At 45.8% G+C, this 23,855-nt stretch overlaps 1 protein-coding gene across 1 annotated transcript in view; it reads right to left on the reverse strand.

Annotated features, from left to right (window-relative positions):
- FLT1 (fms related receptor tyrosine kinase 1) overlaps nt 1-6,610 on the reverse strand; it is a 107,556-nt gene extending 100,946 nt beyond the window's left edge. The window contains exon 1 of the mRNA XM_058824828.1: nt 6,390-6,610. Within this exon, the coding sequence (XP_058680811.1) occupies nt 6,390-6,447 (58 nt within the window). The 5' untranslated portion in view covers nt 6,448-6,610. The remainder of the gene's footprint in view (nt 1-6,389) is intronic.
- Nucleotides 6,611-23,855: the final 17,245 nt, after the last annotated feature.

Below are 23,855 nucleotides of genomic sequence, written 5' to 3' on the forward strand. Positions count from 1 at the left end.
TATTTCCATTGTTACAGCTGAACTGTCCTGTAGTGCTCCAAGACAAAAAGAAGAGTCAGGAACCAACTTTCCATCCACCCCACTTAAACCTATAAAGCAGAGTTATAAGTAAAGCCCCTGGGTTTAAAACAAGAACAAGTAAATAATGCACCACAATAATTTAAAATAGAGAGGTGAGAAGAACTGGAAGAGTCTGCACAGAGGAGTCCCTTGCAATGGCTTAGGAGCAAAACTCACTTTGCTGTTAAATGACATGTAAAGCACCAGTCTAGGGAGGTAGATGCGTGTGCAGAAATCTTCTGGCAAGTTTGCCTATGGCTCAATTACGTTAGGAAATTATAATCATTCATACTAATAAAATAGGTTAGGATGATTGTCAATTGCAGCACTGCATGAGACAAAGAAAGGTGCCCCAAACACTTTCAGCACAACAGAACAAAAAAGTTCTGTCTTATATAGTTAATGTGATTTATTTCCACTATGTAATAATCCACTTGCATAAACATAGACAACAACTAAATTTTACTTTTCTCGACCCTCAACCTCATGGTTTCTTATGAAATACTATCGGATTTTAGATCATACTACCAAAAATTTTTTAAATCCCCTCTTAAGAATTTTATGAGATAAATGCTTCCTGCAAGGCTTCATGAACCTTTCCTGAAGACGAGATGCTGGACACCACTAAATAAATGACATGAAGCCAAAAAAGCTCTTGTCTGATCCATGATGGCAACTCTCACGCTTCTGTTAACATTAGTCTATGGTGATCCTGATGAGAGGTTTTTCCATAGAGGAATGACAATGGGAACAAAAGGGGTGAATTCCTTCACTCTATGTCAAGGAAGAATCCCACAGGAAGGACGCTTAAGTGAGCTATGTGAAATTGTGAAATTCCTCTCATGAAATGCCCTCACACTCATCCCTTTTCGCTCCCCACGCTTAGCAGGGGGTCTGTTCCCAGAGCGCAGGCTTCCTGAGAGAACATCTGAGGAGCAGAGACAGCTGCTCACAGGTCCCTGGCTCTCAAGGACCACATGCCCTGCCTGCTTCGCCCACTTCCAGCCATGGAGTGGGAATTATGGCACCACAGCATCTTCAACCCACTGAAATCCTAGAAGCAGTTGCCCTCTAGCCCTTTGCCCATCCTTCAGCTGCTCCAACAGCAAAGAGAGCCTTGTTTCAAGGCCATAACTCCAAAAGAAGGAATACAACTTAAAAAGATGTTGTATTGCACAAGTGCTTAGTGCCACATACCAGTGACTGCTGCAAATGCAGCCCCACCACCCAGAAAATTCATGCCAAGAGAAATTGGTGTCAACAACATCTCACTGAATTATGCTCTAAATATGTTACAAGGGTGACTTAACATTGTGGATATGGATTTTGGTAATGAAAAATCAACTGCGTTTTAAGGGGAAAACAACAGAGAGAGTAAAATCAGCTCAGCATTAACCTTTTGCTTCAGCATTAACACAAGACAAACCAAAGTCTGAGAAAGATTATTAATTAATCTATTAACTATTGCACAAACATCTATAGTGGTCTAGAATTCACTGATGGACCACATCAAGCTAAATAATTTTCCTCTTCATCTTTAATCTGGCACATTTCCACTCACTATGCCACACAAAAAACACCCCAAATGCAAATATAACTTAATGCAGAAGAAACAGTCATCCACATACCCTGTCCAAATTTCTCCATAGATCTCAATGGCTCAAGATTTATGTTTCAGACAAAAGTACCTCTGAAGTGTAGAGTTTCAAATCTCTTTGCCCTTGTTGTTGGTTTCTCAATCTATTAGCACTTCGCTTAGTTCCATCATGAGTTCATTCTTCTGGTCACAAAGGCATGGTATTATGCCATGCCTGGCCTTGGAGAGAGCACTAATGACTGCATTTTCACTTTTCCAGCTCCTGCTTGCACCACAGTTCTTTCTTTTAAGCATCAGGATTTATGCAGTTGTGATCTCCAACCACAGGAGAACGAAACTGAACTTCAGCATCTCAGGAAGAGAAAACTGTGTGGGCACCTTCCTGACAACCACTGGACCGATTTTAGGATAAGCAGTTCCCCATGATGCATCAAGAGGTCAGACCATTCACAGCTGAGGATGCTTGGGAGAGGTTGCTTCCCCGCTGCAGGAATACATGCAGTGAGGATGCATCGCAAGGGCAAAGACAGAAGAGCATGGTTCTGTCTGCGGGTAGAATTCATGCACAAACACATACAGAAATGTTTCTCTACATTCTCACAAATCTTGGTAAAGGCGAAAAAAGAGACTACTGGGGGCAGGGATGAGAGCTAAAGATGAAGCATGTCATTGGAGGGAGCGGTTTGCTTCTTGAAGGTCTCACACCAATGGGAGAGATTTCTCTACAAGAGCAGAGGTGACTGTGATTGGGCATTTCATGCAAAACTTACTCTTGCAGTAGTCTTACTTTCCATTCCCTCTGGACCTGCAGCAGGAAGTCCCAAACCCTAACTCTGGGGGATTCAAAGGAACAGTTTTGCTGCTGAAGTCCCACCACCGCCCCTCTGGACACAGACTTCTGAAACACCAAACCTGAACCCTCATCTGCTTCTGCCAAGCTTCTTCCTTTCCCAATCTCAGTCAGACATGAAAACTAGCAAGCTGATAAACAGTGAGCTGGAAGTTTCCAAACCACATGAAAGTGTAAGGACTTATCAACTGTCCTGCAAATCTGGACAATTTCCTTTTGTCCTATACACCCACACAATGTGGAAGGCTACTGGTTTCAGTGTTTGAAGCATCTGACAAAAAATAGACAGCTTGTTTGTTATTGTTTGGATGCACAAAAAGAAAACCCAACACAACCAAAAAAACCTCTCAAATCTCCTCAAAAGCAAATTTTTAGGGTTCTAAATATATTGGGTGCTTCTGGATATGAAGATCTTTACTACAGCACAGGCCAAGTCCAAGTTTATCCAACACAAAGTGTAAATATAGAAGATGCTAGCCCAGCCCAAAGGAGTTGCTCCAGATTTACACCAGCTGTAAGATAAGGAAATCTAGCTTTGTGTAGAGCACATGGGAAAAACACCTGTCTGGTACAACATCAATTAGCTCTGTAAGTGATTTTCTTTCACTTTGTGTCAAAGTTTGATGCTTTAACTCCCCACACAACATACATTTTCTAAAAATCTCTGTTACATCGCAGTTCCTAACCCTTCTCCTTTATGTGAACACAGTTCAGAATTTTTTGGGAGCCCTGTTTCTATGAAGAAGAAATGCGAAAGCCAGTTTTTCTCAACTTTGTTAATAACTTCAGCCCTTATCCCAAATTGGGCCATTCCATCTGTGTCATTGCTTCAGCAAGTACTCAAATCAAATTGAAACCTTAACATATGAACATCCATCTGAACAGCACTTTCAGAGAAGTCAGGTAAGTTATTGCAAGAAATTAACCTCTGCACTGATTAGATTTGACCTGGAATTTCTTCCTTCACTTTTTCCAGCTGGGCATGAAGTTGAAAATTCCACTGGGGATTTTGATGTTCTAGTTGCTACTGAAATAACTGAGATCATATAGTGCTGCTTGCAGATAAGACTGTAATAGAGTCTACCACCTTCTAACTGCAAATTGTGAGGTTCCACTTCTGTGTGGAAAACTGAAAATACAGCTAAACCATCATTTATGTTTCTAGAAACACGGTGCATAAGCCTTGATCCAGGCTGCAGAGTCTGATGTTTTCAGGGTTTAAACACAGTCCTTCACAATCCCAAATGCTAGTGACTAAAATTATAGTAATACTGTAGTAATAATTATAATTATAGTAATAAAGTTGAGGACTGGGAGATTGAACTTAATACAGCAACCACATATTCCTGTTGACCATTATGTGTGCAGTCATTAGCAAGCATATGCAATACAATTTGGGGAATAAATAATTATAAGATATAAAGAAAATATATGTGAGTTCTATGCAAAACCCAGAAAAAAGTAATTTTCTTTCCCAAGTTAACCAAAATATGTGTGGCACAACAGAATTAAGTGCCCAACACTCACATGTCAAATGAATTTAATTTCCTTAATCTCATTTTTCAAATGGGTATTCTCAAAAATTGTAGGCTGCATGCTGTTTTCGGGAATTTTAAATTATTAAGTAGACTTATATGGGCTGAAAGACCTCCTTCTCTCTCCTCCTTGTGGACGTCTTTTAGGCTCTTTCTAAACCACTGACTGTTTCTGACAATCTCCTCTAGAACCTGCCAGTAAATGGAAGCTCAGCAGGCACCTGCCGAGACTGAATTACAAGAGGGCACCAGTAATGAATTGAATTTCATCAAGAGCACTGGAAATGGAAAGTGCTGGGCAGCCTGAGTAAGAACTGCAGGTAAATAAGCAGTGAAGGAGGGTGAAATGGGAGGAAAAACACAGAGAGATGTATGGTACAAAACATCAACCACTTCAACAATAACTTTCAAACTCTCTATGCAAACACAACTATGGAGAGTTCTGCCAGTGGCCCAGAAGAAGTATAATCAACCTATTTGAGGTGTCCAAACAAAGCTGAGCAAGAATGCTCCTCTAGAAAACAGACCAAAAAAACCCCAAGAAAGCCAATGAGTCTGAAAACATTCAAATTCTGATTTGAGCACAATCTCTTCTACATGGGGAGGGTATGAACTTCCAGCAAAATGGTTGTAAGAGCACCCAGCCAAACTAGAGAAGAAGCTTTCCAACGCCTACAGCACCTGAGCTGGCCATGGGGATGTTTGTCCCTAGCGCCCAGAGCCCCAGGTTGTCCCCTAAGCAAGCCAAGCTTTTCCCACTGGGATTGGTGCAGGGTGCACATGAACAGGAAGGTGAACCAGGGTCTTTCTCACAGCCCTGGCTCAGAGAATCCACCCTCTCCCTGGGCAGTGGGCTTGCCATGATCTGCACAATGGAAAACCTTTCCGACAGGAAAGAGGAAGCCAGTCCCCTGGCGGAGCTGGTCACTGCAGGAGCCCATGCGGGAGCAGGACGCCGAAGTTCAGACTCAAGCTGTGAAGGAAGCCTGGCAAGGATCTGAATCCACATTTCCTGTATCCAGGGTGGGTGTCCCATGCCTCTGCCTATTTCATCTTGGGCATAAGAACCTCCTAGGCAGAGACAAATAATGTGGGGAAATTAGCACTTTCCTGGGGAAAGGAAAGAGGAAAAAAAAATGTAGAAGAATACCTATGTATCTCTATCAAAGCTGATGAATCAGCACTTCCCGAGCAGGAAAACGTCTCGTCGGAGCGGCCCCGCCAGCTCTCCTCCCGGGCAGCCTCAGGCAGCGGCACCGCTCCCGTGGGCGCGGACAGACCGAGCCCGCGGCCACTCGCGCCGCTCACCGCAGGAGCGCTGCCCTCCACGGCTGTCCCGTCCCACGGGGAGCTCGGCGTTTCGCTTCCCCACCCGGGGTTTGTTCTCGCTCCCCTTTCTGCCGAGCGCCGTCCCCGCGGCCGTGCGCGCTGCCCCGGGCGGGACAGGCGGCGGGCCCCGGTCCGCCCCTCGCCGCGGGCATCCCCGCAGGGCAGCGCCCTGCCGAGCCATGAGCCCACGCGGGACCGGCCCGTGCCCGGCCACCACGCACCCCTGCTCTCGGGTGAGCAGCCACACAAGGCTGGGACGCACCGCCCGCCGCGGCGCTCCGGCCCACGGGGACTGGCTCTTGGCTCAAACAAAATAAAACTCGGTTAAGAACATCAAATCTGCAATGATCCATCCCCATCGTTGCGGGATGCAGGCACCGGAGAGCAGCTCCATCCCACTCTCTAGTAAGAGCCGGCAGTCAGCCCCGCACGGAGCGGCACCGGCGCTCCGCCGACCTGCTCGGGCGGGAGGCAGCAGAACCTCGATTTTTGCAAAGAAAAGGTATACCTTTGCCGCTTCACGGGCAGAGCTGGCACGCTTGAAAACAAAGTGCGGAGGAAAGAAGCGTGCCCTGCAGCCAAGACAAGCTCTCGTTCCGTGATGCACCGGCTGGGACACCTCCCGGTGATGTACGGCGGTCCCTGTGCCCGGGAGAGGCTGGCCCCCACGCCACCTCTGCCTTGCTGCAGGAGGAGCGGCACTACGGCTCCGCACCGCCGGACCCTCCGGGGGGCTGCTCCCGGCACACGCCGATGGGGATCCGGAGCATAACGACAGCTCGGGGATGCGGCGTTTCTCCGCTCCCTGGAACGCAGGGATCACTTCCCCGGCCCTGCCCAGAGGAAAGGGGCGAAGGGGAGGCAGGTGCCCGCCGGCTCCAGCGGACAAGCGGGGTACTGCGGGACCGGTCAGGGGCGCGGGAGGCGCAGCCGACGAGGCGCATCACTGGGCACCCGTCGCGGAGAGCTCGGCGCAGAACGGGTCTGACCGGGGCAGCGCGAACCAGCGGTCCCTTACCTGCGAGCAGGAGGGCGGCTCCCAGCAGCACGGTCCCTGAGAGTAGCTGGCGGGGCATGGTCCTGCCTGCGGGAGCACAGGGCTTTTTCCCTGCCGACGGAGGCGCCGGCTGGGCTCCGACGGGCTCTCCTCGGTCCCGGGCGCTTCCCGCGGTGGAAGAGATAACGGCAAAGGGAGGCGCGGAATCCGCATCCAGCAGCCCCCGAATCCTGCCCACCCGCCCCAGCCCGGCCCGGCCCGACCTGCGGAAACGGAGTATCCGCTGCGGGCCGCCCTGCCAGCTTCACCTCCCGCGGGCATCAGATACCCGCCAGCCCCAGCCTCGCTGATTTATAACTTCTCCACCCCTCGCCGCGCACCCCTCCGCCCCCCCGCCCACATCCTCCGCCGGGAGCACGCCCTCCCTGGGACGCGTCCCCCGCCCGTCCGCCCGTCCGTCCGTCCGTCCGTCGGCGGGCACGGTGTCGCTGCCCCGCGGGTCTCCCGGTCCCGGCCGCCCCCGGCCCCCAGGGCCCTGGCCGTGCCGTCCCGCTGGAGCCCGGGTCCGGGCTGCTTCCAGCCGCCGCGGCCGCAGCTCTGCCGGGGCGGCAGCGGGACTCGTCCCTCGCACGCCGTCAGGCTCTCCTAGGGAGGGCGTGAAGCGGACTTGCGATTCCTGGACCAAATGCTGAGCGGTGGGGTCCCGGTCCTGCAGAGACCCTCGCCTGCTCCGCAGGAAAACCTTGACAGCGCCGCGTCCCGCCAGGGGCTGCCGAGCCGGGTGCCGGGTCGGGCGGGGCCATTTACAGCCGTGCCCGGCTGCCCGGAGTGATGCTCGGAGCGCCCAAAGCGCTGCCCGTGCCCCAGGGGCTCGGGGCTCCGCTGCCCGCCCTCCTTGGGAGAGGGAGCCGCGGGACAGACCGCTCTGTGCGGGGCCTGACCCCATCACGGGTCCCAACCATCAGCACTGAGAGCGCTCAGAGCGGGGAAGCCAGGAAGGGGCAGCACTGGCTAAGGATGCTTAGGGAGTCTGCCCTGCCAGCTCCCCTGCTGGCCCTCACTGACTCTGTAACATTCAGGGCAGCGCTAGAAATATATTTCTCCCCCCCTATGCGCATACCTCACGTTTCCCATACATGTTTTATTTTGTGAAAGACCAGCAGAGAGCCCATGACAGCAAAACTCAAGACCTATGTTTCTACTTTTTCCCTGTGTAGCCAGAGAAAGGCTGTTGCGAGAGTCAGGTCTTCAGTTTGACCCACTGTGGCCCTTGCTATATTTTTATACTATGAAACAAGTCACAAGAGTGTCTGCATGGGGCAGGTAAATGTGATCATCCCCCTCTTAGAGAGAAGGAAACGGAGGCGCATAGAAAGGTTAGGCAGCTAGTCCAAGGTCATAGGAAGCTGGTGACAGGAGACACAAATAGAACTCAGACCTCCCGTGTCCCACCAGACCATCCTGTGTAAGAAAAAAACCATAAGAAGTTGATGTTGTTTTTAACTTGAGAACTGTTTAACTTTAAAGTTTAAAGTCTGTGAGAATATTTCCTGCACGCGTCTGTTCAACTCCTATTCATAAATTACACCCTAAGCTACAAATTTAAGTCTGCATTTTCCAATCTTCCTGCCCCCAGCTGAGACCTTGAAAATAAAACAGCTATGGATACCTTCCCCCTCAGCTGCTCACACCACGGGGGGGAGAACCCAGAGGTTTCTTTCCCGAAGAGGATGACTCACACCAAGTCACCTCCTCCATTGGAGAGGATAGCAGCTGGGAAAACAGTCAGCCAGGGAGGACAGGCCAACAAGTACTAGGACACTGAGCATCCTGACAGCTTAGACCCCCTAGGAGCAAGGGCTCCCCTATGGAAGTACCTGAGGGAACAGTTTGTGCCTGCCTTTGGCCAACCCAGAGCTGAGTACGTGCTGAGTCTGAGATGATGCAAACCCAATCACAAGCTCAGCAGCCGTGTTCCTCCCCATCTTCTTCACACCTCCTACATCACAGCTGCATTCAGCCATGGCCCTCCAAAGACCACATTTCTTTGGCAAGCCATAGCTTCTTCCTTCTCCAACAGATGTCATCAGCTCGTGATCCACTCAAGTGGCTGAGGACCAGGGAGGCCAAACCTGAAGATCTGCTCCTAATCTCTTTTCACTCTTTTATATGTTAAGGTCAGGGAGAAATGAGATGTGGAGCTTGTAGAATGGAAAGGCCCTAGCAGAGAGATATGGGGAAGAAAGAAGAAGTAGATATTGCCATAAAGCAGAAGGAAGGTACAGGAGGAAGCTTGTGCCTGGAACTGGACAGTCTAAACACATAAACTGGAACATCTGGACAGATGGAAATGCATATGTGAAGGGAAGGGCTGCATGGAATGTACTTGACTTTGTGTGTGTGTGTGAGTGTGTGTGTGTGTGTTTGTACTACTACCATGCAATTTGCAACACTCAGTAGGATGCAAGCTACCTTTGAAGGGGAGTTTAGATGCTGTAGGTAGAGAAACTCTAAGGAGACAGCCTTAGATCTGTCCCAGGCAAAAGTCTATCCTGCAGGCTTTATGATCTCTTCATACCAGAATCTTAGGCCTTGGTTTGATCCTAAGTAGTGGGTGGCATACGTGAGGCCAATTTAATCATTGGAATTCAACCATTACTCACTGAGGCAAACAGCTCTGGTGCAAGCACATCTCACAGCCAAGCAGGGGATCGTGGAGAATAGGGCGAGTTTCTAGAACCAGGGGAAACCCAAGAGAGGCTCACATGGAGCTGGCAGCTTGCACAAGAGAGGCTGACTCAACACAGGACAGAGCCAGGAGCCCCCTGGGGAGCACGAGCCTGAAGCTGGAGACTCCCACTCAGCTGGAAGCTGGCTAATGTCCTAGGCTTCAAGGAGGGCAAGAAGGAGTTCCCTGAAAACTGCAGGTCTGTCAGGTTCTGCCAGAGAGCGGCACCACAGAATATGTGGTGGCAAGCTGAATATAACTGTGACTCATATCAGTGACTTGTACCTGCGAGCCCTGGCAGCCAGGAGGTCAAACACATCCTGGGAGGGTGTCAGGCACAGCATCACCAGCCAGCCAAGGGAGGGGACTGTCCCACTCTGCTCTGCACTGGTGGGCCTCACCTCAAGTGCTGTGGGCAGTTTTGGGTGACAAGAAGGACATCACACTATTACAGCGTGTCCAGAGGAATGGGACCCAGATTGTGAATGGCACCAAGAGCAAGACTTAGGAGGAGGAGCTCAAGTGGTTTCTTTGCTCAGCCTAGAGAAGGGGAGAGCAAGGGGAGACTTCATAGAGGTCTATAGCTTCCTTATGAGGTGAAGAGGAGGGGCAGGATCTTTTATCTTCTTTCTGGTGACCAGTAATAGGCCAATAATGGGAACACTACAAAGCTGTGTCAGGGGAGGTTTAGGTTGCATATTAGGAAAAGATTATTCACCCAGAGTGTGACAGGGCACTGAAACAGCTTCCCCACCACACCAAGCCTGCCAGAGTTCAAGTGTTTGGACAATGCTGTCAGGCATATGGTGTTATTCTTGGGATGTCCTGTGCAGGGCCAGGAGTTGGATTTGATGATTCTTGTGGGTCCTTTCCAATTCAGAATATTGTATGATTTTATGTTTCTATGAATAATGGATACATAACAGTTGTTACGTTCCCTTCAGCTCTGAAATGTGGGAATTTTCATTTTTCTAGCATTTGTTAAAAATACTATTACTAAATACTAGGAAGGAAATCAGCCAAATTTAGCAGCTGAGAGTAAGCCCTCTGAAAAATATCAGGCAAACATTTTGCAAGACTGATCATCTGCTCAATCTCCAGCACTACAGAAGCTGAAAGAGAGAGAGGAGAAACAACCTTCATAGTAGACATTTGTTTTCAGTGTTCACTTGCAGCCCAGAAGTACCTTGTACTGTTGAATTTTACTCTGCTCTTCAGGAAGGTCAAAGTACAGCTTTTGAACAACCCACACATCTGACTCTAAAATTATCAAGTTGTAAGGCAGCAAAAGTCCTGTTTACATCCTTTGCCCATTCCTGGCCAGCAAGATTCATTGGAACAACATAGAAAATGAGCAATAGGAAATCTAATTGAGAAGGTGGATAATCAAGGCTCTCTGACCTTAGGTCCACATTGAGCAGCAGATTACCATGACAAAGGAACAGAGACATCATCCTGGGCATATTGGACTTTCCATGGCTGAATACTCAGCCAGGCCATTGCCCATTGTCTGCTCTCTGCCCCTTGCATGTCTGGCTTCAGGAGTTAGATGGAGTGGCAACTCCCCTATGGATATGACTTAGTCAAGTCACTGGGACACATTCTAAAGTTGTGGTTTCTACTCCCCAGTGGAAACGGGACACTTTGAACATCCTTGGTTAAGGCTTTAGCAAGTCTTCTGGGAAGAACTGTTTGGACAGTCCCTGTGGACTTGGCAAAAAAAAGAGCCTAGAAAATCTCATTCACACCAGAAGTTGATATCCTCCCCACATGACCTGACTCCTTCTAGCCATGGCAACAATTCCTTATTTGCACCAATACTCAGAATAATTCCTTGTAGCACTGGTTCCAGTGTCCAGAGCATTATACAAAATGTCATCACCAGCACCTGCAACAGCAGGTGCCTGCCCACAGAAGAAGACTGCGTTGGTCAAAGTTACAGCTGAGGGACCTCATGATGTGTGTTGTACTCACAGCAGAGGTAGGCACCTCGCAGGAACAGACTATAATGTCTCTGAGATGGTCCCAAGCCCTTGCTGTTAGGAGAGAAGGAAAAATGTCAAAGCAGAGCAGACTGGATCTCCCTCTGCAGATCTTCTGCAGAATCTGCATCTGCCAACTTAATTTGACTGGATGCTTCCAGGATTGAAAATTTAATCAAAGCAATATTTCAGTTGAGCAGCTGAAAACATTAAAATTTTTGCAGAAGCAGTGTAAAAGGTTCCAATGCTCCCTGTCTACCCTACGCCATCTCCATGGTCCCTTATGAGATCCACTGGCAGAGCTGTTTCTGGGGCTCAATTTAAAACAGTTTGGTGAAACAGTCCAGGATGCAACTTGTTTGCTTTCTATGGAGAATCACATATGACCTGGGTCATTTTACTGGTACAGCTTACAGGAAACACATCCATACAATGAGAGACACAGTGAACTCTGAGGACTAGAAGAGTATGGATCTAGCTACTGGGGAGACTGTAACCTGGAGCAAGAGGGGAGGTAGGATGGACTGGTCTACCCAAGACCTTCCTCTGGCTCTCTTTTCAATGATATGTTTCCCATCACCATTATTTTGACATCCTCTGGCAGGAACAGAGTTCAAGAAGCACTCTATCAAGGAAATCCCATTTACTCATCATTATTCTTACTTTTCTCAAGGACTGTGAGAAGTAGAAGCTGAGACCTCTTCTCTGTATTTATATATATTTATTTATTTATATTCTCTGTTTGCTGGGCCATAACTTTTACCTGCTCCCTGGGTACATGCATATGTAAATGTGTGCAGAAGCATAAACTACAGCTGGTGGTGCATTCCCTCAGCAAGACTGAGCTTTTCCTTATGTTGTAAAGACTCTTGACTTTGTACCCAGTCAGTTTTCACCTGCATCACACTTAGGTTCATTTCTGAAGGCAGACAAAGCAGACAGCTCTCTCACCATAGCAAGAAAGCAGAGGCACTGGGAGTACATAATTTGATGCTGCTCATTTTTCATTATAGTTAGTTAACTGGCATGAGAAATTAATTACCTGGTATTTTATTGGGAAGTTTGGAATACTTGGGCCTGGAGAGTGCCCCTCTTCCAGGATTTGCAGTGGCTGGACCTCAGCTGGTCCAGTACAAGGTCACTGCCTTCACTGGCAGTAGGTGATGTGGAGAAAGCCAGAGGAAAGCGCCTGCCCCTCCTGTTCCAAGGGAGCTGACTTGAAACTGAAGCCCTAGCGCTGATCCCTGCTCATGCCGCACCACAGCTCACACAGGCACATCTCTGCCCAGCCTTGTACCACTACTGTGGCCTTGCTTAAGCAATTACCAGACATGGTTTGACACTGATCACTGCCTCTGGACCCAATCCTGACCCAAACTTCACATTACACATTCTGGCTCCTTGCTGGTTTAACAGCTGCTCTTACCTGCCTGTTTTACTGCCCTTGGCTCACTTGAGAATCAGTTGGCTCTCACTCAGCTTTGGCACATCCAACATGATTTTGGCTCTGCCCCACATCTCCTCTTCTGGTCAGGACCATACAGCAGAAAGCCAATGATTTCCATGCCCTACTAAAAGCAAAATCTACTACAATGCACATTTTCTTACAAAATACTACACAAGTGGTTTTATGTGTGCATTGGGCAATATTTTACTGAACAGGAAAAAAAAAGAGTGGAACAAGATTTTTTTGACCCTGAAAAACACAAGTACAACTGAAGGATGCTAGTAAGCATTTCCACTGTATGCTGGACCCCACTCACATGCACCCACACCTGCATCAATATGGGAATGATCCACTTTCAGCATAACAGGGTTAGTGTGGTGGTGACATAATGCTCTTGGCTTAATGTCCCAGGAATCTGAAATTTAGTTCCCAACCATTTCTTCTTCTCTTTATCCAAGAGGGTATGTATTATGCCTTTCCTGGAGCAGTAAGTGCATGAATGTACCAGGATAAGCATTTAGAAAGAGTCAAGACCACATGAAAGGATCAGCAGCATATCCTCCCTGTGGCACTGGGCCAAGGTCACTGCCTGTCAGTGGGAAAGACAACCAGAAGGTCAGCAAAAGAACCACAGAACCAAACCAAAACACGTCAAAAAGGGAAAACTACCCAAGAAAATATTGAAAAGAATATGAAAAGAAAACCAAACTTACAACGGAGAGCTCTTTTCCTCTTACCACCCCAACCTCTAAGCCCCACGGGTTTAGTGTTTCCCTCTCCATAACACAAACCAGGCCTCTGTGCTGGGAGCCCACACAGCTGCTGCTCCAGAGGAGCTGGTGACTCAGGGATGTGCACAAATGCTTATGCCCTGATTGTTTTGGAACCAAGCAGACACAAAATGTGAGCAAAAGCAAACAGTTATCTGGCCACAGAAATGGTGTTCACAGGAGTGTCTTGGGAGCTGTACTGGGAAATGTGGGCTATGTACAGCGCTGTCAGGGTCCTGCAACACCATGCATATGGTTACACCACATGTGCCCCAAATAGCAGGACGAGTGTACTCCGTGCTCCATGTGCTGGTTCACTCACACAACCACAAGGAAAGGAGTTTCAGGAGACAGGGCTCAGGATACAAGTTTGGAGCTCTGGGTCCAGGGCTAAACTGGGCTAAATCAGTAGCAATGCAATCTGCTGGACAGGTGGAAAGAAAGAAGACCCAAAACAATGTTTGCCTGGAACTTCACACAGCTGTCTCTAGCTGTAATATTTGTCAAAAACCATGTCAGAGATATCTGTAGCTCCATCTGCAAGTAGCGAGGATGACATTGTAGAGAGGAAGACTAAGGAGAGCTCCACTGGTCCAGTGGGAGTAAAAGCTTCCTCCAAAATGCACTAAAATTGTCTTTTCTTTCATTCTCTAGTAATAAATGAGATTTTCAAGACAACAGTTTTAAGATAGATCTTTTCCACAGAATACTTCATTGAAAATAAGCAAAAAAGGTAAAGCATAAAAGTTTAAAAAACTAAACTATCTGTCAGGAATAGTTAAAAGGTTGTTTCACTTCTAGTTCCACGAGATACTCATGGTGATGTGGTCAATCATTACCTCAGTGATGCAATTGTGTCATTTCCATTCTATGAAATGAGTATCTTTGCTTCCTTTAGTGTGGTAAAACCTTTACTGGCACATCAGCACAAATGGGGGATGCAGTAAAGGGTTGCCCACTTACTCAACAAGCCTCACAGCTGCCCAACTGGTGCTTAGAAATGTCCCCTGGAAATGCTCTCTTGTCACAAGGTTCAGCACACAGAATCCATTACAGGTCTAGGAGGGAGAATGATCTGTGCACAATCCAACCTCACAAGCACAAGGACCTGCTGGTATGGTTCGTGTGTGTCTTTACCTTGCACAGATAGCAAGTCATCCCCTGAAGCTGAGCTTTAGGTTGTTATTGGTAAAAAAGGAGGAAGACAAATAGAGCAGACCAGAAGATTCTGGTGGTGGGAGTACTCTTGAGATTATCAGACTTTGCACTGACTTTTCCTCAGCCTCATCAGTGGCCAGAGGGAAGATGGAGAAGACAGAAATGGATTGCGGTCACCTTTGCCTGAACACCACAAGGCAGTGAAGACCATAACATCATTTGAGGAACAATTTTGTAAAGTGTAATTTATTTTACACACACACAGTGTTTTTGAAGTCAGATTTGCCCCAAAGATCTATGTCTATACAAGGCCATATATTTTTTAACCCTATAATCTCTCCTGGGGAGAACTGGAATAGAAAGACATTCAAACACTCTATTAACAAGTGTGTGGCTTTCCAGGGACAGCCATTGTGCAAAGGCCAACATCCTTAGAAGAAACTGGTTAAAACCTGTTTTGTGGAATTGGACTTTACAGGTCCTGTGAGCTTTCAAAGGGCAGACCTCAATCTGGGTTTTTTAACTCTCACAACTGGAGTTTTTCAACTCTAACTGCTCTCACAACCTTTTTTCCTTGGTGGTTTTTCTTTTGGTTGGTTAGCTGGTTGGTTGGTTGGTTGGTTGGTTGGTTGGTTGGTTGGTTGGTTAGTTAGTTGGTTGGTTGGTCGGTTGGTTACTTGGTGGGTGGGTTTTCTTCCCCTTAAGGAGATAAGCAGGCTGCGTTCTCACTCGCAGAGCAAGAGAAGCTGTACCACCTCCAGCCCAAGGCATCCCTAGGGGCAGCGGGAGTTCGGGCGCTGCTCGGGCCCTGCTCGGGGCAGCGGCACCGCCCGGGCGCTCCGGGCTCAGCGGGCGGAGCGGGGGCTCCGGGGCGGGGCGGGCCGCGCTCGGGTCTCCCCCGGCGCCGGGGGGGATGCGGAGAAGAGGCTGCTGCCGCTTCCCTTCCCGAGAGCCTGCGAGCCGAATTTCCCGGGGTGTGTACGGTCAGCAATAAAAAGAGAAACGCGCGGTCCAAGTTAATTTTCCACCCCCGAAAGGAAATGCTGCTTCCTGTATTATGCAAGGCTGGTGCCAACAACACTGACACAGGAGTCTATTGTCCTTTTCACAAAGCCGTGGTGGGGAAGGGCGCCTGAGAAAATAATCCTTTTGCAACAGCAAGGATCTTTTGATCTTGGGGGGGTGGGTGGGGGCGGGAGGGTTGTGGAGAGAAAAGCTGGGAGGGATGCGGCGGCGGAGCAGGGTACCGAGATGTCCTTCGCCGTCCCTCCAGCCCCGCTCAGGATGCGCAGAAGTGCCTGCAAATGTCTTTCCTCTTCCATGCAAAGCGATCACACGCTTCGGCCCCGCTTCCGATGTGTGCAAGCCGGAACAAAGACACCAGGGATTAGGAGAGTCTTCCTCCTCCTCCTCCTCCTCCTCCCCCTCACTTAACCCCTCGGTCTAATGTAGATTACAGAGGCTCGGTCACCGGGCAGGAACCCAATGCTTTCCCCGTTAGTGCCGCGGCCGCTCGGCGGTACCGGCGCTCCCGGTGTGCCCCGGGCGGTGCCGGCGCTCCCGGCACGGGCTCCTCCCGGGGGTCCGGGCGCTGCCAGCCGCGGGGCTCCGGCGGGGCTGGATACCCCGGACGGGCGGGACGGGCGGGCTCCCGCTCCGCACCCACCTGGGCACAGGGGACACGGCGCTCACGCCAGCTGCAGGTTCCAGCAGCTTCTCAGCAGGAAAAGATAAGTAACATCTGAGGAAGAGCCACGGTGTTTCCAAAAGCAGTTTGGGACACTTTCCTGTCCCAATGCTTTCCTGTTACAGGCTTTAAAAATATCGTGGCTTGCTTTCCCTTAAGTAACTAATAAAGGCATCTTTTTCCTATTCTAGAGGGTTCATGTCAGTCCAAAAGTAGGGGTACATAGATTCTTTTGGATATACGTATAGATTCAATGTTGCTGATGCTATCCCTTGTTAAACAATTCTTAAAGAGTTAATCTCTCCTTAAGAGAGGGTTTGAAAGAACAATTCTTATTCTTAAAATAGTTCTTATAAACTTTCTTATTAGCTCTTATTAAAGGCGAGTTCCTGCCTTTCTTAATGGGATACAAAACCAATTTCCAAGGGAAGTCTATGTCCAGTAAGAGCAGCAGGGTCAGTGTCTCTGACCCTGTGTCAGCTTTGAGTGTTTTCTGGCATCTGGCTGCCTGCAGGATGGAATCACTTTGGCCGACTACTGACTGGCAGTGGCTCATTATGAGAAAATGCAAATAATTTTCTTTAAATGTACCTGCTTGCAATTAAAAAGAAAACATAATGTTCCTCTTCACACATGTAGATGGGCTGAGTTAAAGGAATTTTGGGGAAAGAGGGTATGAGGAATCTTCAAGAATTCGAAATTTTTCTGTATAAAAATAGAATGGGATTTCCTATGTACAAAGAGCAAAGTCCTTTAAAAATCGAAACAAACTAAAAAACAAACAAACAAAAAAAAAAGAACACCAAAAAAAAACCCCAAAAGGCAAAACGAAATAAAGAAACAAAAGGCAAATAAAAAAAAAAAAAAAAAAAAAAAGCCCAAACAAACGAAGAAAACCCAAAAGAACACAACAAAAAAGATCCCAACCAAACCAAAAACCCCCACCAAACCTAAATGGTACCCATTTTCTGTGTCTCCTTCGTTGTGAGAGCACAACAGAACAAAAATCCCAAGGTAAAACAGATCATCCTGGTTTCCAGTAGCTTGCAAGGTGCTCACGGCTGAGTACAGCTGGTTGTGAAAGGTGCTGAATGTCACTGGTGGTATTGCAACCCTGCAGCTCTATTCATTCTCACACTCCCTTGCCCCCTTCACAAGGACACAGGTTTGGGGTTTGTTACACACGGTTTGCAGCACCGTGTCCAACTCTAGTCCGCGGTCCTTAGCTCCCGTCTAAGGTGAGATAGTCAATTATAACGCAGTCAGCGTGCCAGCCCTCCGTGCTCCTTCCAGGCTTTCTGTAAAGGCCAGGAATGCCGCAGGCAAGAAAAGTCGCGCTCCTTCTGCCCGTGGTAGCGCCTGCCCTTCCCCCAGCCCTTAGATGTGGGCAATTCAAGTTTATCTCCCACCAACTCTGCCATAGACTTCTGTTATCTGGGAAAAGACCCAGAGGCACAAATCCTTAAAGGCATTGAAGTGCCTAACTCCCATCAGAATGAGGGATGTAGTTGTCTAAATACCGTTGATAATCTACAAAGTTGCTCACGATTTGTGTAACAGAGATCACGTAAGTACCCGCAGTCTGACACAGGCAAAGCGCTAAACTTTCTTTCATTACTGCTGCTGATGCTCCTGTCGCTACCGCTGCTATTCAACATCTCTATTCTCTCAAGCCCAAGTCGGCAGTTAGGAGTCCACTGGGAGAAGGACTCCTAAGGAAGGAGGAAAGGAAAAAGGTTTCTGCTTACGAGATTTCACAGCCAAGAAACAGCTGAGGAAACAGCACAGAAGGACACAGAAGAGGAGGAGATTGCCATAAACACATGAGCACGTTACTACACCAGCCACCTTCTGCTTTCAAGGGGTTTTCAGGCTTGACCAAAGCAGTAAATTTGTAATGTTAAAAGTGTGTCGCTCCTGCCTCTTTGGTGGTGGCTGTTCACTGAATATCAGAAAATGCCTATGGTAACATCTGTCACCAAGCCATGGAAAAAAAAAGTGAGCTGCCCGAAAACATCTGTCACCAAGCCGTGGAAAAAAAGTTAGCTGCCTGCTTGGGTGTCTGTTTGGAACAGGTTGGAAATGGGAGGGATCGTTTCCTTGCACTCACCCATGCCTGTATGCATAGGATGTCGTCATGGCAAAACACAAAGTGTGCCTGTGATTTCAGAACCTTGGGAAATAGCCAGTCATCCGCTTTACACTGGACTCAGCCAGCAATGAAGTTAAGATCCCCATCTTTTTTGAGAGATGGATGAGGCTTATTTAGAGAGGAAATAGACACAGCGATAGGACATACCAAATGAACACCTAAAAATAAACACTTTGTATTTTCTGTTCCCTGAAAGCTATTGTTGAAGTTGCCACAGAAATATTTCATAACTGTGAAACAGAAAAACACCCAAAATGTAATCTCCCCTCTACCTGGAATTTTTCAGAACAGTATTAACTTTTTACAAATTTCAGACTGTTTGAAATTATCATTGCATTCAGATGGGACAGATCTACAGCTGTTCATCATTAGTATGACTCAAAAAAATAAAAAAGCTGCTGTTAGTAACATATCTAATTAAAACACTTTAAAAATATGATCCAGCTGAAGGTGTCAGCTTTGTGTTTGACTGCTTTGTGAAGGGTAAATGTAATAAGTTCATATAAAAATGGAATTATGTGTCTAATTTCACACAGTATGAGTGACTGGGACAGAAAATGTTTTCTCTTGGTGAAGTCATCAGACCCTCTGCAGACAAACACATTGTTCAAACCCTTCCACTGTGTAACAGGCTGCAGTGTTAGAAATGCACCACATGTGAGCAGAGGAACTACTACTACTACAGAGGAACACCACTACAGAGCACAGGAAACCTGTTTTCCAGTGTAGTGTGAGGCTCCTGTGTCTGAGAAAGTCTGGGCTCTGCTCCATGCCTTTCCCATGGCATTTAAATACCCTAGTGAGCTCAGGGACATGCTGCTGACAAAATGACCATGAATTCACACTAAAGACTTTCCCTCTATTGTTTCTCATTTGGGTTCTCTCCACCAAGCCCTTATTTTCATGAAAAGTTTAGGAATATCATTACCTTTAAAGCCTATTGCTTTGTATCAGTTTTAATTCAAACAGACCTATGGATTCCAAAGGGAGAAGAAACTTTGTAGAGGTAGGAGCCATGTAGGAATTCGTGTTGCTCATACAACTCTCATTTCTTTAAAAACAATGCTAATTGCTTGGATTGTTTGCTGTCACAGAACCCTATTCCCCTACTTTAGAGAATTTCTACCAGTTGCCAGCCAAAGTTAATTCCTGCTGAGATTACATTTTCCTGGTTTCATGCTGACTTTTTCTTTCAAGCTTAATTGCTATTTACAGGTATTTATTCCTTGATAAATGCTTATGTCAGACACAGAATCAACTTTATATTTTTACTATAATTGACTCTTCTCACAGGACAGAAATGCCTCCATAAACATTCCCTACATCTATCTCAGTTTTAAATCAGTTTGGTCAAGCATGCAAAAAACACCATGCTTTTTTCATGGCATTTTCACACTGATGGGTCATGACAATTCTGAGATTCTGAATACATCTTTTTGAATTTTTTTCCCCTATGCCATTGCCAATGTATGATTGCCAAACTTATAGCAGAAATTTCTGAGGAATTTGCTCAGAACATAAGTCAATGTCCTTTTCTGCTTCCTGGTTTTATGAAGTTGTGATTGACTCACACGTTGACTCACAGACCATCGTAAGTTATTTTAAGCATTATGTACAAAAATATTAAATGTTGAAAGTTGGTTTTATTGTGGGTTTTCTGCTATCTCACACATTTATACAGATAACTTTGTATTGTGAGAGTTGCAAATATAGGAAATGAAATCTAGATCTGGTCAAGGAAAGAAATAAGGGCTTTCTGCAGAAAAGAAAATTGCAAGATAAACCAAAACAAAACATACGGTTGTTCCAGGAGATGAACCCTAAAAATGAAACTGGAAGAGTCTTTCCACCACCAAAACTGCCTACTTTTTCAAAAGATGGCTGCACAACAACAACAACAAAAAAAAAAACCGCAAGGTGCTTGCAAAAATCCAGTCTATTTAAAAACAATAGGAGGATCTGAAAGTGAATGCTTTCATTTGTGCTTCATAAGAAATGTACCTGTTTTTATTTCTGTCTCTCATCCAGGGTAAGGATCATGAAGCTATTTCAAAAAAGCAACAGATGACCTTTCACAACATTTTGAAAATGAGAAACATACTCATTTCTGAACCAGTCTACTTCTCCACAGTGAACACATGCACTGAGGGCACGAAAAGCCTTTGCCAGCTCCCTCTGACCAGGACAAAGTGCTCCTTGAAGAACCATCATGAAATATTCAGCCCTGCTGAAGAGATGAATTATCAGCTTCTCCTTTGTGTTCCTTAAGCAACCCTACCACTTTGGCCCCCACACAGGGCCAAACACAGGTGTCTAATCCTACCTGTAGTAAGCTGTGGCATGTGAGCTGTCCGTCCTGAGATGAATGGCTCCAGTGAGCCCAGGCCTCACAGGAGCAATGGCCAGAATCCAAAAGGGATCCCCTGGGGTGTGTACAATGACCAGATGCCAATGTTTGGACAACTGAGCTCTCCCTCAGGCTTCCTTTTAAGCATGTCTCAGATATTTCTATTTTCTTTTCTAGCCAAGACATTGCTGAATGGTTAATATCTAGTATTTTCTAAGGAATTTACTTGCAAGGGCATTGAGGCCTAGATTTAATCTAAGTCCTTGTAATTGATGTTTTCTACTGTCTGCACACCTCTGAAAGCCTGGAGTGAGCCAACAGAAATCACAAGCCACATGGACCAAAGTGGGCACCCAACCATAACTGCACCAAAGGATGCAGACAAACCTCAACTCCTCCTGGTAGTGTTGTTAACCTTTGAAGTGGAAATACTAAGGAGATGGATGAGTTGAGTTGACCAAATAAAGCCAACCTAGATCTGGAAACAGTAGTCAAGTTTGGTTGGTGTTATTTCTGAGCTAAAACACCCTGCTGGAAAGCGCCCCATGGCCTGGTTTCCACAAGGAGGCTCTACCTTCTGGGTGCTTTTGTCTTGTGGAGGTATAATCTCTTTTTTTTTTTTTCCTTAGGATGTTTTCCTAAGAAAAGGTGGAATAGCAGTTAAGTTGGACAACCTTTAGGCTGCCCATTTCAGCAACCAAGTCTTGTTGAAGATGCTGAATGCAGTTGCTTCAGTGTTAACTAGAAACATACTTCCCAGGAGGCAGAAACACTGAAACATTTTTTGAGAAAATGCTTTGGTTTAAAAGCTCTGACACTGGTTCTCTGGTCTTTCTTTAGGGTGCTGAAAACATTCTTCTGTCAGTTTATTATGCTGTCTTGCCAGGAAATCAAGATTTTTGGCAAGTATCCATTCCATGCCCACCTATTATTTTTCACAGTGAAGTAAACAACAATTCAAACCAGAAGTAGTGAGTAACTGATACTGATTTCTAAAATCTAAATCAAACACAACTTTTACTTCCTTACATAAACCTTTGATGAAGCTTCTTGTTATCATAGGAGCTTATCATAACACATAAGGTATTCTCAAATATATTTATGTGGTGGTTGCCTAAATGCTGTCTTTAAACCTATAAGCTGAATGAGGAACTGCTGCTTTTTTTCTCCCCTTCCATATAGCACTCTGTTTCAGGCCTTGTCAGTATTCAAAGAATGCCCAACCCTTTAGGCAAAAAAGACAGTCGCTAGTGGGGTTGTTATAGTGATTTTCACTTAATTCAGTGAAAAGTTGGCTAATCTGCTTTTATATTTGCTTTCCCCTGATTCATTTGAATTGCCTGCCTGAGTGCAGAATGCTTGTGTTTTCCTGGCTCACATACGGAAATTGAAATTACTCTGTGGTTTACTGTTTCCAAGATCAAAATTAACCCACAAGAAGAAGCTTGAAGAATTGTGGATGAGGAGCTAATATTCCTTTTAAAAATTGAATCTCTGCTTCCCGTATTTGCCAGCAGTTGTTTTCTTTATTGTGCTCTGGGTAGTACAGTAGAAGGCTTGTCTGCCTCTGAACAGTGTGTAGCACATGGTCAGATGCCACAGTCACTTTGGTCACATTTCTTTGCCATTGTGTTTACAACTTCCTTTTATTTCAGAGAACAGAGACTTAATGATGTTTCCTCACTGAAACCATCAGGACATTTAAGTATTTCCCCATAAGTTAATCCTCACCTGCACCTTTCTATTTTTTTTTTCTTTTTGGCATCTTTCACTTCTATTGTGCTGGGAAACGTGACAGCGTATAGTATAGTACACTGTTTCATTTTCAGTTGGCACTCTTTTTAAGAGTGTTTTGTCTATAGTTTCATTCTGTTGGGTTCTATTTTTAATCATTTCCAAGGTCTCATTTTGTTTGGTGTGAATTTGCAAGCCAGAAGGCTGCTGATCTGAAGGTCCATTTCACTTTTCTCTCCTTCACAAGTGACTACTTCTTCTTTGCTGACATTTTCCATATATTTCTTCTCTCTTCTTGCTAGTGCTTTGGTTTTTTACTTAATAGAGACTTTTAACTTCATCCAGAAGGGGTATTGCTTCCTTTTATTCTTTTCTCATTTTGCACTGTCCTTATATATCTAGACTTGAGTTATATGTGTTAGGAAATTGATCATTCTTATTGAAGCAGCTGAAAGAGACCTGGCATCTTCCTCTCTTTTTGAAAGAAATAGAAGAACAAGAAAATTGAAATACAATTCTATAATTTAAAAAAAAGTCTGTCATGGAACAGAAAATAGAGTGAGTCCTTGCCATTTGGCTTAAGTACCATAACTATAAATTTATCTTCTTTTCAATCTCTCTTTCTAGTTGATGCAATTACAGAAGAAAAACGTCCAGGTCATAATTCACTTCAGCTTTTTAAATGTTAATGTTTTAAATATATAATCCTTTAAAATTGTTTTTAACAGCTTTATAGAGTAGTTTCTCAAAGCTATCACACAGACCATTTCCCAGAGCATACCAAAATATCACTTTGTGCTTTTCTACTTTGTGTTTCCAGCTACTAATTAAAAAAAGAAAACATGAAGTGTGTTGACAGACAGCACTGGGCTTGGGCACAATGACATAGAAACAATAGTAACGTGATTGCTATAGAATTTGAAGCAGTCATTAACTAACCACAGGGAAAGAAAAATAACACTAGCACCAGAATCAAAGGATATAACAGGAGTTAATGTTGCAGAAACAGGAAAGATTTGAAAAATACTCCCATAAAAATCAACTGATTTGGTGATTTGACAACTAACATCAGGCAGACGAACCGACCTTTTGTCAGTATATTTTTCTAAGAAAAATGGAGATAATTTAAAATATTTTTCTTCTCCTCATAGTACTGGAAGCTGATGGAAACAACTAAGAAAGAAGTCATATTTTACTATTCCAACCCCAAAATTTAATTTAACCCATTGCAGTTAGCAACACACCCCTAAGCACTATAAACAGAACTGTCAGAACAGATTACCAACATAAATCACAATTTATTCAAATGTAGACTATTTTAATGCCTACTTACCTCCAAACATTTATCTTTTCTTAATTTTTAAAAAATTATTTTTAAAATTATTTTCTTTACTTTTAGAAAAAGCTCAAGAACAAAAGCTATACACCCCTTTCCAGACAAGAAAGACTGGAGTCATTCACAGACCCATGTTGCTGTTGAAT

This window comes from Ammospiza caudacuta, chromosome 2, assembly GCF_027887145.1.
Source record: "Ammospiza caudacuta isolate bAmmCau1 chromosome 2, bAmmCau1.pri, whole genome shotgun sequence".
In the NCBI taxonomy this organism is placed as follows: Eukaryota; Metazoa; Chordata; class Aves; order Passeriformes; family Passerellidae; genus Ammospiza; species Ammospiza caudacuta.